Here is a 17,383-nt window from a genome sequence, read left to right on the forward strand (position 1 = left end):
TTTTGGTATACCTCGTTAATTATATATATAATTAATATAATAGTATTAAATTATTTATACTCATAAATTCAAACTACTTATATTATAGTAATATTAATATAATATAATTTTTCATTGAATCTATCACTTAATCATGCTATATCATTTGAAAATTATAAATTTTCAAAATACCTTTTATGTCACATCCTTTGTACATTTTCATGAATTATATTTGCGCTGTATAATTTGTCCATATAATCGACTTACATTGTTATATCATTATAGACATATAATTAAATATTACAATATAATAATCATGAATTCAATTCAATTTAAGAATTAAAATTTGATAAACTTATCTTTTAACAAAAATTATGAAATGAATTAAAAATAATTACTATCTGTTTGTTAATTTTGTAATATTTACCTCGAGTAAGCCTCCCTCTTCTAAATCTTCATCGTCATCTTCCTCTGACACTGAAAATAAAATAAAAATTGCGAGGTGATTTAGATGATTTGTTAACGATTCTGCATCGTTAATTACAATGGTAGATTTAAAAAACATACCCTCCTCGCTATCATCTTCATTAGCATCTCCATCTCCATCGTCGTTACCATTTACTTCATCATCATCGGTGTCATCTACTTCGCGCTCGTGTTCATCGAATCTGTAATGATATATTCCTTAATAATAATAATTTAATCATCTTCATCAAATATTATAATAAAATTATTATCTTCTTTATAATTATCAATCTGAAAGAAAAATTGGCAAATTCGTCGACTCACCCATCAAGATACCGCAGACTAGGTATCAAACCGAAAACCTTATCTCTGTAATTGTCCATATTGGTTGCGTCATTATTAAAAAGATCAAGACTCTTCAGGTTCTTCAGTTCTTTCAAAGGCTGTAACGTCTCTAGATCCTTAATTTTGTTTCCGCTGAGATTGAGATGAGTTAGTTTTGGGCTTGCATGCAGAAGATTTAATCCGCTCGATATTCTGTTATCACTGAGTTCCAACTACATTAAAAAGAAGATAGAAATGATTGCTGTGCATTGTACGTACATTTTATGTTAAAAGCGAATTAATTTGAGAATAATTTTGACATACCTTTTTAAGATTCGGTAATTTTGGGAAGCCTTTTAAACTAGTGAGGCCTACATTGATGAGACTCAATGACTCTAGGGCGACGAACTCGTCCGTCAGTCCAACGATATTTGTACTTCGACAATTGTCCAGTACAAACTCGGTAATCTATAAAGGAATCACAATTATGAAAATGAAAATTATGAATGAAAATATGAAAAAAAATGCTCATCGAGTTTCAGTAATAATTAAGATGCGTCGCGACATTAATATTATTACCCAAGTTTTATCGCTTTGGCAGTCCTACGATATTTAAAAATGGAAATTAAAAATAAAAGAAAACAAATTATCCCCTCCGATCAATCTCCAGTATTACGAATGAAAGCGATTAAGTAACGGTGACCAATCGAGTGAATTTTCAAGTGTACAAAGAACTAACTATACTCTTTTCAATTAGAAACGTAATTACAATTTGTTTAATTATTAGTTTTGTGAAAATGTTATCCTTGGGAAAGTATTACGTAAAATTCGTGGCGAAATTGAAAAAAGATAAAATAATAAAAGAAAGAAAAAAAACCGTACTATAATATTTAAAATATTTTTGCCAAAAGGAATTGAAATTAATGATAATAATATTTTCAACGATTTGTCGGCTTATCCCCGGATAGCGGGTTGCGGCCCCCCCCCTCCTCCTCATCGCCCCGTCCCCAATAACCCATAAACATTATGTAATTTGATAGCGTGGCAACGATGGCAAATACTTAACATTACGTCACATATTAACAAGGCTTGTGGAACACATCGATTTGAATTTTTGTGCAACAATTCCACACATTGGTGGTCGCAATATGCGCTTACTTACGCCATGTAATTAAAACTCTCCACCGATGCTACTATCGGCAAGGCGTTTTCAATTTGAACGAAATTAACAAACAGCCGAGTAGCAGCTCTCTAGCAATGGCCATCGCTCATTTATTTCGTTGAAATATCATCTCGGTTGATATCCTCATGTTAACGAACTCCCGTTGGCAATCGTCAAGCGAGCGACTCTTGCATTCCGTGCGCCAAATCGAAGCGAGCGCGATAAAAGCGTCGAGGTCGCGTCAGGACGCGCTATTCCCCTCCCCTCATTAAAAGCGCGTCATCAGATGTTTTCATTTCCCCCGCTCGCGTTCGCTGAATTTTGTTCTTGAAAATTCGCGGCGAGTTATTGCGTGGCGAGCTTGGTTGGTAGGTCGTTTTATTGATCGTCGTGGCCATGCCATGATATGGGCCGTGGGTGGCGAGGAAGGAAGAAGCCAGGAAATAACGAGGAGGCACACGTGAACGGGTGGACGCGCTCGCGTGACAATTCGGGCGTACGACGTAGTTGTTGAATCGCCGATTTTCGTCGTGAGAATGGGAGTCGGGGACAGGTAATCGTGCACTGGTCGTCGTCGCCACACATTTCCTAATCTGGAGCGCGGGAATCGAAATTACGAGCGTTGGGGAATGATACGATGCACTTTGCAAGGGTATTTTGGCGCGAATTATTATTTATGGGCTCTTGTTTATTCAATAACTGATTAAATAGCTCGCTCGCTTTTCAAGTTACAAATTTATGGAGGCGTAGAGGTCGCTCCACAATACTCGACTAACGCGTTTCTAATCGAAACCTCGTGATTATAAGCTCTTATTGATTATTACGTGTAGGAGTTACTTGCCGTTTGTATACCAATGACGCGAAAAGCCTTGCTAATAATGCTCGGCATAGCTTCTTCCCCCTCGCATTTTAACTAATCCGCAATTATTTTGCCGATATTAACATCGACACAATGACCTTGGCCGCGACTCAATTACCAAACCGTGAAAATTTGAAGAAGAAAAGAAATGGAAAAAAAAAAAAAAAAACGCGTAAAAGATCTCGAGTATCGGGAAGTATTCGTTCCTGCCTCTTCATCTGCTAAGCATTGCGCACTTTTAAGGAGAGAATCAGGCGTTATCAGCCAAGTCCGTGGCCTACTTATTTATATAGTCAGCCCCGTCTCCGTTCGTCTCGTATCCTTAAGGGCGTCGATATCTATCTAATCTGTCCCACTGGACGGGCCGTAAAGGCGCCGCGAGTCAAAGTTTAAAAAGGCGTCGCCGGGGCTCTTTGCGTTTGGTGACGATCGATTCACCGAATCCCCTGCGTCTCGTCGTTACTTTTTTTTCTTTTTAAACTTCTTTTCTCTTTTCATTTAATAAGGCAAAGGTTTTCTCTCGCTCTCTTTGGCGACTCGCTGTTTTTGGCGTTCACTAGGCTCGAACGGCCGTTTTGGAAAACAAGACGCAGGAAGTGTGCGACAGCGAGATTCGCACATTCGAGGTCGTTAATCGAGTGAATTATATTTCAATTCGATGGCCAAATAATAAGCATTTTATTAATAATATATGAGCAGTGTCGTGATTTTGATTATAGGTTACCTTACATTACGAAGATCAACAAAAATGTTTATCTATGCAACAGTATAAAGTACCAAGACACGCGAATTTGAAAATGAAATAATTTTACGACCCCCCCCCCTTTTTTTTTTCTTGTTCTAAACGTATATACGTTTAGAAAGTGATTAAGGAACATACTCATTCGTGTCGCGTATCATTGAAATTGACGATCTTTACCACTTATCGATGCAAAATTGTAATCTATATTATAATTCGCGCATAATAATTGACAAACAAATACGTGTACTCGAGGAAATATTAGTATGAGCAATACGACAACTTGATCTCTTTCAACAGGTTTGTACTATGATTTTTTTATTATTGTTATTATTGTTATTGTTCTTATTCTGGTTCTTCTTCTTCTTCTTCTTCTTCTTCTTATTATTATTATTATTATCATCATCATCATCATCATCATCATCATTATCACCATCATCACCTTCGTTCGATTTCACTGTGCCTCAACGCGAATCACCATACGTCGTTCTAAATATTCGAGGAATCGAATATGCTAAGACGGTTGAAGTGAGCTTGTTATTTGATTTGATTATGAAAACTCTGCGATATTGAGAAATAATAAAATGAACGTCTTGGGCGTGTTGATTAATGTGAAATGTGATATTCAATCTAGTAATAAAAAGTAAAGTTGAATTTTTTCGTAAAACGAATATCGTATTGTGGCAGGGTGTATGAAAAGGTTTCGAAATAATCAGAAAGCACTGTTTGATTTATTCTTTCCAATGTTGTTAAAATAGATTTCCTTTAAACTTTATTTGTGTATATGTCTCTTTGACCTTAAGATAAACAATTAAATTAGAAGCGTATCATAGGAGAAACGGCGCGAGCTTTACTTATCAGCCAAAATTCTAATATAACATGTGCTTAAATTTTCCGTTAACTTTTACCATTATTTCAAAAAGTTATTCGTAAGTAAAATTTCAATTCCATTTTGGGTTATCTGAACTTATTTCTATTATCATCCACATTAATATCGATGAACTTAAAAATAAGATGGGCTGTCTTCCATCTCTTTGCTAAAATTATTTGGCTATTAATATCCTAATAATGCAGCTTGTACACAAACGTGATCAATATGTAATCTCAAGAAGATTGAAAGAGAAAAGGAGTAGAAGAAAAAAAATTAAACAAAATTGAATTAATGAGCATTACGCCTTTGTACGATAAAAAGGCAAAAACGAAGAGACAATAATTAAAACTTGCCAGTATTTAATAAATAATTATCGATCGACCAATTGATTTTTCCTGTTTATTCATAAATTTTTTAGTAAGTTAATAATATTTTAACCCAACGATCGATCTCTTTCGACCAATTAAATCTTGTTTCTATTGACTTGAATTATTCTATATCATTATATTTGCTTCGAATTATATTTGACGTTTCCGAACTTTTCCGAAAAGCTTAATATTTTCTAAAAATAACAATGTACGACAAATTTCTTACGCATTATTATACGCGTGGGAGGTAAAGTATCTTTCATGAATTATCAATAACAAAAAGTTCGATCTTTGATTATGAGATTAACGAGGGCCTGCGCGATCGAGTTTTATCAAAAAGGTACGTTATTTATTATGTGCAATGTAATGTGACGTTGTGAAAGTTTGAAAGTAAAGTTTATTTCCAAAATCTTTCCTTACGCATGCATCAAAGCCGGCAGGAGGACGATAATTTTCGACTTGGAATCTTATCGATCGCCAATTCCAAGCTCATCGCATTTTCCTTATCATTCTTTCATACCAATATCGATACAAGCCATTTTAATTTTTTTTTCCTTTTTCGCAAGTAAATTTTGCCCAACCATCTAATGCGAGTGACGATGAAATTTCATTTGGCAGTAGCCACATGAAATCAAATATTTCCTTAAATATTTCCTCGCGATTTTCATGGCTCTTCCTTCGCCGATCTATCAACGGCGAAATTTTTCATTCTGAACGACGTGACATTAAAAACTGGTCGAGCGGTAACATTAAATAAACGAAATCGAAATCTAATCGAGTGCGCGTGTGCTCTGAGCGACAAGGCGCAGCACCACCGTAGTTCAATGTAATGGAAATTATTGCAAGATCAAAATGCCTCGACTTTACGTAACCTTTGACTTCTCTTTCTCATCTACTCGCATCCAACAATAAATCCGGCATTTGTTATCCCATTAAACGAGACTCGTTCGTTACAACGTGATAAAAAGTCCGATGAAAAAATGCCTACTAAAAGTAAAGAAAAGAAAAAAGTATCGATTCGGTCTACTCTCTCGTCGAAAACATCATACAGGGAGCGTGAATACACGCACACTCGTGCCTCGACTCAGAACATAAGAAAAGGATACAGCCGTGTAAAAGAAGGTTGAAGAAGGAGAAGTTAATGGATAGGTGGGGGGCACCCGGTAACACGGTTACGCCACTGACAAAACGACGACGACGACCGGCGGCGTGCGCCAGAGGAATCAACGCCCACGCGTTCGCGCGACGATCGCGACGACGCAGGGACCTTCCGATAAAAAGTCAAGCTTAGGATGCCGCGGCGGCGGCGACGACTCTCGATCCTCCCCGTCCCTCCGCCACGGCAAAAGCCGTCACCAGCCATGCCGCGCGTCGTCGTCAACGTCGCCGCTACCGCTACCTCGCTCCAAGTCTCTCGGCTACCTCCTAATCTCCGAGAGCAACGCTCCAGCAGCATAATAGCACAACAACAATAAAGCGCCGAGGAGCATTCCACGAGATAAGAGGAGGACGGGCAGGTGCACGGCGTGCGCGGCACGTTTTTCAATTTCGGTCGTAGGTGCGCGCGCGCATCGCTACGGACGTGCACCTTTCGTGCGCTGTCGCACCACACAGTCAAAATGGACTCGTCCAATATGGCCGGTGAGGCTCGCACGTTTCCCGCGCCCCTGGCTAGTATCCATTTTTATGTCGCTCCCTCCCCGGCCGACGTAGCCGCGCGTAACGAATGCGCCATAAGCTAGCCGCTAAAAACACACGGCAATTGGTTCCCGATGTTGTTGCTGTTACGCGGTGGTGATGGCGATGGCGATGGCGATGGCGGTAGCGGTGACGGTGACGGTGACGGTGACGGTGACGGTGAGGATGAGGGTGAGGGTGAGGGTGAGGGTGAGGGTGACGGTGGCAGTAAAGGCGACGACGGTGGCAGTGGCGGTGGCGGTGGCAGCGGCTAGCTGTTGTGGCGACTACGGCGACGGTGGTGGCTCACGAGCTCACGCGGCCTCTCTTGGACTAATCGTGCAAGGACGCCGCCGCTGTCGCGTGCGAGGATTTACTTGTTGCTGGGAGAGCGGTCGAAGCGACCCGCTGGGGCGCTATGTGGAAATAAACCGACCCGAGATATGGGGCCAGCATTGCCAATGAGGGCCCTCGGGGTCTGCCTACGATCGGTTTTCCGCCCGCGCGTATACACATACGTAGTCAGACGCACACGCACACCTTTGATCGCGTACATGTGCAGACGATGATCGAGAACTCGCGTGTATCACGATGCACATGCGCAGTGGGGGCCTCGAGAGACGGCAGCGTGGCAGAGATTATCCTCCGGATCGTCTAGCGGTGAGTCGACGACGACGACGACGACGACGACGACGACGACGACGACGAAGTACCGGACGTGGAAATCCGGGTAAGAGGACCTCTCGTGAGGGGGATTATTGGTCCGGGAGCGAATCGTAGCTCTAGATAGTTCGTCGTTGTTGTTATCGTTGTTGTCGTTGTTGCCATTGCGATTCGAGGAATGTCGGCCGGTGCCCCGGACCTTGACCCAATGAGCGAGCTTAGAGATAATAGCACCAGCACCAGTAGCAGCAGCAGCAGCAGCAGCAGCAGAAGCAGCAGCAGCAGCAGCAGTGGCGGTACGCGGCCGACTTCCGTGGGTCAGTTAGATCGGGCAACGGACCCGAGTCCCGCCGACCTGTTCGAGTATGGGTCCCACAGGGAAGGCACCCACACCTTCGCTCCAGATCCCAATAAATTCTGAAATCGCGCGCTCACACACCTTACGAACATTATGTACTGTTTCGAGGCCATTCGCGATCGCGGCGGCACTTATCGGCGGTCGCATCCGATGACGTAGCGGCAACTGCCAACTCCTGCTGCCCCCGATATTGCGATCGCGCGGCTAGAATTTCGCCTGTCCCATACCGTTGGATGATGCGAGGAAAAACTCGATCATGGCAAAAAGGTGCCACGGCTGGGGATAGTTGCGCTTGGAAAATAATAAGCAACAACTGGGTGCAAGAGTCGAGGGTGAGAAAGAAAAGTCGTCGATTGTAGCCGGACGGGGGAGGCCACGACTAGGCTGCGCATTTACTTGAAAACTGGCTCGGCGCGAACGAACGGAGTAAAACAGAGAGGCACGGAGGAGACGCGTGTGTGCGTGTGCGTGTGGTGCGCCATGCTTCTTTTTCACGTCTTCTCTTCTCGAAGACGGTACTAGGTGATCGCGCAACCCTCTCCTCAGGGCGTACGTGCGTGGAGCTGCGGGAAGGCGAAATAGAGAAAGGGGGAGGGGGAGGTGCAACGTTGACGATGGCGATGGCGAGAAGAAGAGGGAGGAGAAGAAGAAGAAGAAGAAGAAGAAGAAGAAGAAGAATAAGAAAAAAGAAGGAGGAGGAGGAGGAGGAGGAGGTAAAGGAGAAAGAGAGGATCACGATGACGACGACGAGGACCGGATCTCGTGGGTCCCCGAGTGGCTAATAACGGATTGGGTCGTGGATGAGGCTCTGGCACTTACTTTGGCGGGCTTCCTGCCCCGTTTCTCCAGCTCTATCCGCTTCTCCATGCCGCCGTGTCTCTCGTGTCTATGGCTCTCTATCTATCCTCGTATCGTCCGTCGTCGTTCGTCGTCGGACCTCGGCGAGGTCGGTTGCTCTCTCCCCCACTGCCTCCTCTCTTCACCGTCCCAACAGCCGGGCGCGCACTTGCACTGGCTCACGCGCCGGAACGACGCGCGCTATCGCCACCACAACCCCCTTAACGGCCTGCGAGACCTTAGCGTTTAGTCGTGTCCTTGATGCACGTTCTTCTGCTTCTGCAGCCCCCCTACCTTTATAGCCGCGATTGTTATTGCGAGTCCACGATCATGAAGAGGCAGCAGAGCTAGCGGCAGCAGCAGCAGCAGCAGCAGTAGTAGTAGTAGTAGTAGCAGCAGCAGCAGCACCACCACCACCAGCAGCAGCAGCAGCAGCAGCAGCAGCAGCAGCAGAAGTAGCAGTATCAGTAGCAGGAACAGCAGTAGCAGCAGTAGCAGCAGCAGCAACAGCAGCAACAACAAAACGGCGAAACAAAAAAAAATAAATAAAAAAGGGCCTCCCGCGAGGATGACCCTAGCCGTCCATACGCGCCCTGTAATATCACGGATACGATGCGCGGTGCCGTACGCGTATGTTTTATGTGTGCATGTACGCACGAGGAAGCGCGTCAACGCCGACAGCGAACCGACTTGTCTCGTCTCTTTGCCTTCTACTTCTCTCGCTCCCTCTCTCTCTCTCGCTCGCTGGCTCAATCCCCCTCTCCCTCTCGCGCGCGCGCGCGCGCGCTCACTCGCTCGCTCGCTCTTTGGCTTTTGCTTGTCTTTTCGTGCACACTGCCGTTGCCGCCGTCGCCTTCGCCGCCACCGCCGCTGCCGCCACCGCCACCGCCACCGCCACCACCGCCGTTGCCGCCGCCGCCGCCGCCGCCGCCGCAGCCGCCGCAGCCGCAGCCGCCGCTTTCCGTTCTTCCCCGATTACCAACTCGTTTCGTGTGTTTTGCACAGGCGGTGCGCAACTCTGGTAGTGCGATGAGCGCGCGCATGAGACGAAGAAGATGGACGAAGAAGGAGGCGCGGAAGGAAAAACGAAGGAGAGAACGAGGGACGAAGAGATAGACGCGCGTGCGCCTACGGAATATCGTGGAACGCGGTGGCGGTGGCGGTGGCGATTGCGCTGGCGACGATAGGGGAGGAGGCAGGCGGGCAGCCTCGAGAGAACGGCGATAGAGCGCCTGTATGCGACGCTGCTGGACACACGCATACACGCTCGCGCGCGCGCCAGAGATTACGGCTCTCGCGTGGACCTCGGTGGGGATGTAGAGGAGGGGTAGAGCCCGTGTGGCATAAATAATAATGCGCGACGATTCGTTGCTTTTCTTCCTTCGTCTCGTTGACTGTGTTTGGCGGGGGGGGGGCCTCGTGTGCGCACGTCGCCCTTTTTAAGTAAAGTGCGCCTGCCGTTGCAACCTTACCGTCGATCGACGGCTGGTTTCACCCCGAGCCACCCGCGCCCCGACGACGCTCCACTCCACGACCAGCGGCCGATATTTTGGCTGCGTCGGTGGGGTAGCAGCGATGCAACTAGCTCCAACCGAGCAGCCGGTATGACCAGCGATCAATGGCCGGGTGAGCGGACGCGTGTCGGGGATCGTCTATACTCGATTAATTTTATGTGTCGTCGTTGTCGTCGTTGACCGTTGAGGTTACCCATCGGGTAATGCGTGCACGGCGACACGGGGTGGCGCGCGCACACCAGCCAATGCCGCCGGGTGGGACGCGAGGAAAGCGTTGGGGCGCGTATGCACGGGCGTTCGTAAGTGCCGAGGGCGGCGAGGTGCTGACGCGTCGCGTCGAGTAGCCGAAGCTGCGGCGGCTGGAGGATGGGATAGGGGCGCCGCAGCTTGTTGGGCTCGTCTCCGTTTTCGGCAAACCGAAGGCTTTCGAAAACTCCCGGAGACCGTATTGTCTTTGGTTTTATCAGCAGCAACCTGGCATCGCACGTCGGCTATTGTCGGCGATCACGAAGGCATAGTTGGCGCGCTGGACGGGCGAAAAAGGAAAGTAGGGGGGCAGTGGGCAAGAGTCTTGCGGAAAAGCGTTGGTACTGCAGGACGTTGGTGGCTATTGCTAGCAAAGAAGGGGGGCGGGGGGAGAGACTATCTCGGGTGGCGGGTCAACGTGAAAATCTCGCTAATGATGTTGCTTAAGAATTATTCACGTTTGGTATTTAGTGGGTGGGAAATAGGATAGAGCGTGACGCGATTGGTGTCGATTGAGGTGAAAGCGATCGTCGACGCTACGAAATGGATGACCAAGGGTTTGAAGAAAATTGAGAGGAAATAATCGTACTGTTGTCGAAGGAGGGTCGACGATGAGGGGGAGGGGGAGAGGAAATCGGTGGCGGCGATGACGGTCGTATCGAATGAGCTGTGGGTTGGCGAGCGGTGTTAAAGAGAAATTTAAGATAGTCCGATAATGCTCGATATTATTAAACGAATGTACTTGCTACAAGTTGGCTAGATTAGCTTAATATTGCGCATTGTGACGTAAGATGGTAAGGTATTGGTAAAGCTGAATATGATAATGCAGGTAGGTAAAGACTTAGTTGATGAAGGAAAATGAATGGGGATTTTTTTTAGGAATGTAGGAGAGAGAGAGAGAGAGAGAGAGAGAGAGAGAGAGTGTTGGAAATTTCGAATAGTCAAGAAATTAATAGGGACTAAAATAATAAACGAAAATTTATGTTTGACGATAAATACAATGTAATTTTTTATTATTTTTGTATTGTATTTTTTTCACATCGTTTTTACTCAATTTAGTTAAATTCCTTCGTTGATCGGATTATTTACTAAATTGCATTGTTATTAAACATTTTAATTATAAAACAACCATATGTTCGTAAAAGTTTGTAGCACGAATGATGTCATTTTCTTGATTTGAAAAATTTAAAAAATCTTCACAGCCATACATAAATACACACATGGGTGCGCGCATACGGAGGTATGAAATTTTTTAAATTTTAACAGTTTAGTGTAATAGCTGCAAGATTGAAGAATAAATCGATACATAATATAATTAATTATTCGATATTATTTCATTTTGCACGGATTATTGATCCGTACTGCTTTTAAGAAATTCCATTTTCATATTAATAAAAGCGTACATTCTCTAATTGAAATAAATTATCTACCATTTTGATTCTTATAAAGCTGAGAACGTAAAAGAACAGCACTATAATTATTACAATAATGGTAGATATTTTCTTAAGTCTGTTTACTTATCTGGTCTTGATAACAAAGAAAACTTTATTATCTAATTTATTTATTATAATTACTTGGGAAAGAAGAATCACGCCTTAAGGCATTTTCAATCGAATTTCTTGCATTACAATATAATGTATTCGTGTATATGATTTTATTTCAATTTTTTAAAAAGAACTTTAACATTTTAAATTATATATATATATATATATATATATATATATATATACATAAAATTTGCGTAATTAAAAATCCTATTAAAGTAATTCATTTACCTTGCACATTCGCAAATGCATTGAGTAATCAACTTTTTAATAGATTGAAAAAATAAAGCTTGCAGCAATATAAAATTTTATTAAAAAAATATTTGTAACATTTTTCGTACGTTTGTACATTGTGATGATGACAACTTTGATAACGGTAATATTAATAAAATAGAAATAATATTAATGATAATAATAATAATAATAATGATAATAATAATAATAATAATAATAATAATAATATTAATAATGAAGTGACAATTATAGAACAAACCTATTATACACCAAAGCATCACGTTGTTCGCTTGCTTACTTAAAAACTAAAGATCTCAAATTGTAATTGCTTAAATTTACATACGATTTTGATAAAATAATAATGACTGTACATCACTGTACAACATAACAAATCCATAGCTTAAAGAAACATGCTTGCTTGATTAGTACTACTTAGTAGTTACTTACAACATTAACTCAGCCACTGGGAAAATATACATGTTACATTGTACAAACTTACTTGATACAAAAGTGACAAGATAAGACCACATACATGAACGTCGTGTCTTAAACGAAAGACAAACACATAATCGTTCTGGACAACCCAAAATAACGCGATCGTACTGGATCAGATCCATCAAACCTTTTTACATTTTTAAGTATGCTTTATCGAAATAACAAATTTAGCTTAAAACCTTGAAAAATAATCGGCATAATTCGAACAGTATTTTTACTCGTATCATTAAATCAATAGAGACGATCATTGAATTTTGTAGAATAATATTTTACTTATTATTAAAAGTCCAAGAGTGATTAATAGCATTGCTTGTTTGGTTTTTTTTTCAATTTTATTTAAAGCAAAGACACATTTTGAAGATTTTAATAACTGCTAATTAGTAATTAAAAAATAGGTTTGGCTACTATTTCAAAAAGGCACCATTTGTTTATTTATGTAAAATTTTTGTTAATATTAAAAATGTAAAAGTTACGGTATGTATAACTTATATAACAGACATTGCTTTTTTTTCTATTTTTTTTTTTTTGCATTAAGTATTTAAACATTAAACTTCTTTAATGAATATAAAAAAGAATCGTAATATTATCACCAATTTGTTTTAATACTGATTAAAATTTTATACGCAAGATTTTCATATTTTATTTTGCTTACATTATTTCAGGATTGTTCTTGTAGCGATTGAAGGACATCCGGCACATCCTGAAGCCATATTAAATTTTAATATTTAATAGCATTTAAAAATCCAATTCCGCGTGTGAAAACGATGTGGACGATTTCCATCGATCTTAAGAGTTAATTATTGTAAATTATTATTACTAAATTATACATAAACAAACGTCTTCCTAATTTTTATTAAAAAGTGTATTTTTCACATCACTACATATGATAAATCTATATTGCGATAATATATTTTGTATAATTTAGCAATCCAGCATGAATTGTAATAAATGTAGTTAGGAGCTCCCCCCCCCCCATAATATTACCAAATATCAGATTTAAAACAAAAACTAACAATTTTTTTTCTCCTTTTAATTTACAACTATCGGTATTACGGATTAATTTTACAAAAATAAGGTTTAACAAAAATTACAACATAAATAAACGAAAAGTGGCATATTTAGTAACTTAAAAACATGTTGTACGCTCTAAAACCTAAGAGTCGAAGATACACAAAGTGAACTATGGCCTTCCACTGACGGTCGTGTGTCCTAAGGTGGCAGCACCATCAGACAACGACCTCTTTCGTGGTCTGGAACACTGCGGGGATGTTCTTATTTGTATATGACAAACCGCACTAGGATTGTCCTCCATCATACAGTCATTTGCATTTTGTTTCTTCCCCCCCGATGAGATCTCCTGATGCGTTGGCGAATTTTTTCTCTTAAGACTGCTGGACTCTTGCTTGGTAGAGGCGACGGAGGAACGCGTCTTTCTCGGCTGATGGTCCAGAGTGGCCTGCATTCTCTCTAAAGCAGCTCGAAGCGGTAAAAGTCCAACAGCGAACGGTATTTCCGCGCTCGACGAGTACTCGAGGAACTCCTCGCCGACCTCGCCGTCCTCGGCCACGTCCGACATGTCACCCCACAAGGCTCGATTAACCGAGGCCGTCGTGTTTGGCTTCACGGTCTCGCTTACGTGATAATGCTCCGGTATTTCAAGCTTCTCCAAGTTCACAGGATTCGGCAGTTTGTCCGCCGGTTTTGGCTTGCTCATGTCCTTCTCGCTCTTGGGCAGATGATTTTTCGTCGTGCATCGTCCCACAAGTTTCGATGCTTTGCGCAATGGTCGCGTATGATTCTTTCTTGCTGGCTGTGTCGTTAATATAACTTTTACGTTTGGAACTCGGCGCTCTAGCTCTTTCTTGCGTTTCGTACGGGAGAAGAGCTTTATATTCGTGCCCGATTGGCTCTTCTTGTCGTCCCGTAATTTGGACTTCAATCTCGGCGGATAAGTCTCGTCGGTCTCTTGTTGATTAAGCCGTACGCTCCTCCTAAGCACAGGTGGCCTATCCTCTTCTTCCACGTTATCCTTCTCGTCTATTCCAGGAGCCGCGTGGGTTCGCGTGTTCAGCAGCTCGAACGTATTAGAGGGGTAAAAATCAGTCAGCGAGCATCCAACAATGGACTGTATACTCTCACTATTGAAACTCAAAAGGTAATCCGAACTCTCGGTGTCTAAATTTGTTTTTAGAGTCACCGGTGTATCATCGCTCGTTGACTCGTCGATTAGATCGATACGATTAGAGGTGAGGGGTTGGGGCAGTGCTTTTTCAAAATGAGCATTTCTTTTCGAAGTATTATTACCGTCTACCGCTTTGCGCTTCTTGTGCGTGTACACCTTGGAACACTGTCCGACCCGATTGACCTCGTTCTCTGTGCATTCGGGCTTAAGGTAGACTTGAGAGCGTTCCTCGCTCTTTGTACAACCGTTATTGACAAAGTCGCAGCATCTCTCGTATAAAGTTGCGTCCGACTCCTTCTCGCAGTGCTCGGAATCGAGGGTCGACGACGAGTCGCTCACCGAGTCCACGGACTTCTCTCTATGAGCGAGCTTTTGCCTCAGTGCATTATCTTTGGCCAATTCGCCGTTTCTATGCAACGAAGAATAGGGAACTGCTTTGCCTTTAACCAGACCGCAAGGCTCCTCGTATAAGCAACGCTCGTTCGAGCTGTCGAGAAAGTTGCCTGACATGCTCTCCTCGAGGTAGTTTCTCTCGGACTCGGAATCGCTGCTTTCCGATGCATCAAACGAGGTCTGGCCATTGCTGGTGTGCTTATTCGTAAAACTTACACGAATTCCATTGTCGTCGTTATTCATCAGCCCGTTCATTCGACCATTCCCTCCTACATCCTTTCCCAGATATTCTTCGTTGTTGTCATTGTGATCTTGGGTATGAGAGCCTACCATTTTTTCCACAAGAGACTCTAGCTCTTTTACCTGAAATTGAGCACGTTGTTTAATACGTGGGATGATTATCGAGGATGCGACGATTATAATATATATAATGATTGTATGACGTACTTTAAATAATCGAGCTGCGGCCAGCAGCGATGGCAAATGAACGTGTGACACGGTTGTCTCACCGCAATACATGAACTCAATCATGGCCTTAAGAATGCTAAAGTTTAAATCTCTAAGAAGTATAACTGGTTCTGGACCAAGATCTTCTGCCAATATTTCCTAGTAAAATAATTAGACACTTTATAGTATTAAGGATTTTATTACATTAATTGAGTATGAAGTTAAAGTCTACGTTGATAAACAGGCATTTCCCTAACTATATGCAGGCAGTTTTTTTTTTAATTAAAGCGTATATTTTATTATAAGACATAAGATTGTCTCAATTTCATGGATTCTATAACATTGGTTCACATATAATTACGTAATAATATCTAAGCTAATGAGAATGATATCGTAAGGCTCAAGCTGTTGTACGTACTTCAAAATAAAGACTGCAGGAAGCCAATACAAGCTTATGCACTCTTAATTTTTGTTCTTCGCATATTAATGTAACATCCACCAGTGCTTGTCGGGCAAGGAGTCCGCTAAACCTCTCTGTAACATAAGCTGCATGGCCGGGCCACTGCAAAACGTATTCTCTGCCACTTTCCACCATGATAAATAACTGGATAATCTAGAAAAACATTGCAAGAATAAATTTTATAAATTTTGGAACCTGGGTGTCAAGCATGCAAATTATCGTTAGATATTTGAGCGTATAAAATTCTTTTACGTAAAGTACAATAGAATTTTCCTTGTTTAAAAATAGAACTACTACAGCTTATTAACGTTGGGTCATTAAAAATTATTATCGTTATGTATCGCAAAACTTGAGCAAATTCTAAATTAAATAAGGATTCGGCGTTTAATTAAGTTAATCGCTTTAGTAGCATTAAAAATTAAGAAAAAAAAAAAAAAAAAAATATGTATCTTACAAAGATTAATGTGATTTTCTATAAATAGTACTTGCTCTTCACTAAAAGTTAAGTCTTTTAATATATTCTAGGATACAATGCTAAAATTACGACTAAACTTGTCTAACGGACTAATGTTGTATTTATCGCGACTATTTGAGCTTATTAATTAGTACAATTAATTATTATTTACATAATAACCTTAAATTTTGGGTTAGGCGGAGGAGGCTCCTTTCCTTCGCAATGATATCGATCACATTATCTCCTGTATTACAAAAGCTTAAAACATCTCCTCAATGTACACGAACAGATTTTTTCTTTCTTTACTTTTTTTTTTTCTTTTATGCGGATAAACAAATAAACTAATGCTTATGTTGAAAGGAAAAAGCAAGAAGGAAGTTGTAACATTTACAATTGTATAAGACTGTACCACAAATCCATTGTATTAAAAGCTGAACGGCACGCTAAGACAGTGGGTTTATAATTTCCGGATTCTACTTCGATAAGGGTTGACTTATGAAGTAAATCATTCCACACATTGAGCGAGCTTCTCTCAATGATTTGGCCTTAGCTGAATTCAGGGAGATCCAGAAATTGCCATGAATATGTTTTAAATTTAACCCAAAAATTTTGTCGATCCACTCTGGCTACACAACGTAGCATTCAACATTGGCAGTCTGCACGTTATTTGTGCGTAGATTACGAATTTCTGACACAAAATTCGTAGCGATGGGCAAAGAATCCAGATTTTTATCATCGCTCTTCCCAAAGTCTCGTTCATGGACAAGCAGCTGCTCTGACATGTTCGCGATAGCCTTAGAAAGTAAACAAGAACCATTAGAGCCACTAGATGTTTTTCGATATCGACGAAAATAAATGCTTGGGTAACGCACGAACTCGCCTCTCAAGAGTCCCACTTTTTTCCTCCTATGGAACCGCGTCTATATTCGCTTGTATGCTCGCATGTACGTGCGCGCGTGTCGCTACACGGACGAGGTGTATTAAAAACAATGAATATTCTGGAGGCCAGATTGAACGGGTGCTGTTAGAGCAGGGGTCGTGAGGGGCAAGGGACAAATGACAGAGGGAGCGGGGGAGGGGTGATAGAGGAGGAGGAGGAGGAGGAGGAGGAG

At 42.1% G+C, this 17,383-nt stretch overlaps 2 protein-coding genes across 2 annotated transcripts in view; both read right to left on the reverse strand.

Annotated features, from left to right (window-relative positions):
* Positions 1 to 8,671, reverse strand: part of Mapmodulin (acidic leucine-rich nuclear phosphoprotein 32 mapmodulin) — a 12,961-nt gene extending 4,290 nt beyond the window's left edge. Inside the window, exons 1-5 of the mRNA XM_011499049.1 lie at positions 8,285 to 8,671; positions 1,093 to 1,236; positions 769 to 1,001; positions 547 to 647; positions 407 to 456 (exon numbers count right to left, since the gene is read on the reverse strand). Of these exons, the coding sequence (XP_011497351.1) occupies positions 407 to 456; positions 547 to 647; positions 769 to 1,001; positions 1,093 to 1,236; positions 8,285 to 8,332 (576 nt within the window). The 5' untranslated portion in view covers positions 8,333 to 8,671. The remainder of the gene's footprint in view (positions 1 to 406; positions 457 to 546; positions 648 to 768; positions 1,002 to 1,092; positions 1,237 to 8,284) is intronic.
* Positions 8,672 to 13,383: 4,712 nt separating this feature from the next.
* Positions 13,384 to 17,383, reverse strand: part of LOC105361777 (uncharacterized) — a 4,811-nt gene continuing 811 nt past the window's right edge. The window contains exons 2-4 of the mRNA XM_011499050.1: positions 15,776 to 15,970; positions 15,358 to 15,516; positions 13,384 to 15,273 (exon numbers count right to left, since the gene is read on the reverse strand). Coding sequence (XP_011497352.1) covers positions 13,516 to 15,273; positions 15,358 to 15,516; positions 15,776 to 15,952 — 2,094 coding nt within the window. The 5' untranslated portion in view covers positions 15,953 to 15,970 and the 3' untranslated portion in view covers positions 13,384 to 13,515. The remainder of the gene's footprint in view (positions 15,274 to 15,357; positions 15,517 to 15,775; positions 15,971 to 17,383) is intronic.

Source organism: Ceratosolen solmsi, unplaced genomic scaffold, assembly GCF_000503995.2.
Source record: "Ceratosolen solmsi marchali unplaced genomic scaffold, CerSol_1.0 scaffold2, whole genome shotgun sequence".
Classification (NCBI taxonomy): domain Eukaryota; kingdom Metazoa; phylum Arthropoda; class Insecta; order Hymenoptera; family Agaonidae; genus Ceratosolen; species Ceratosolen solmsi.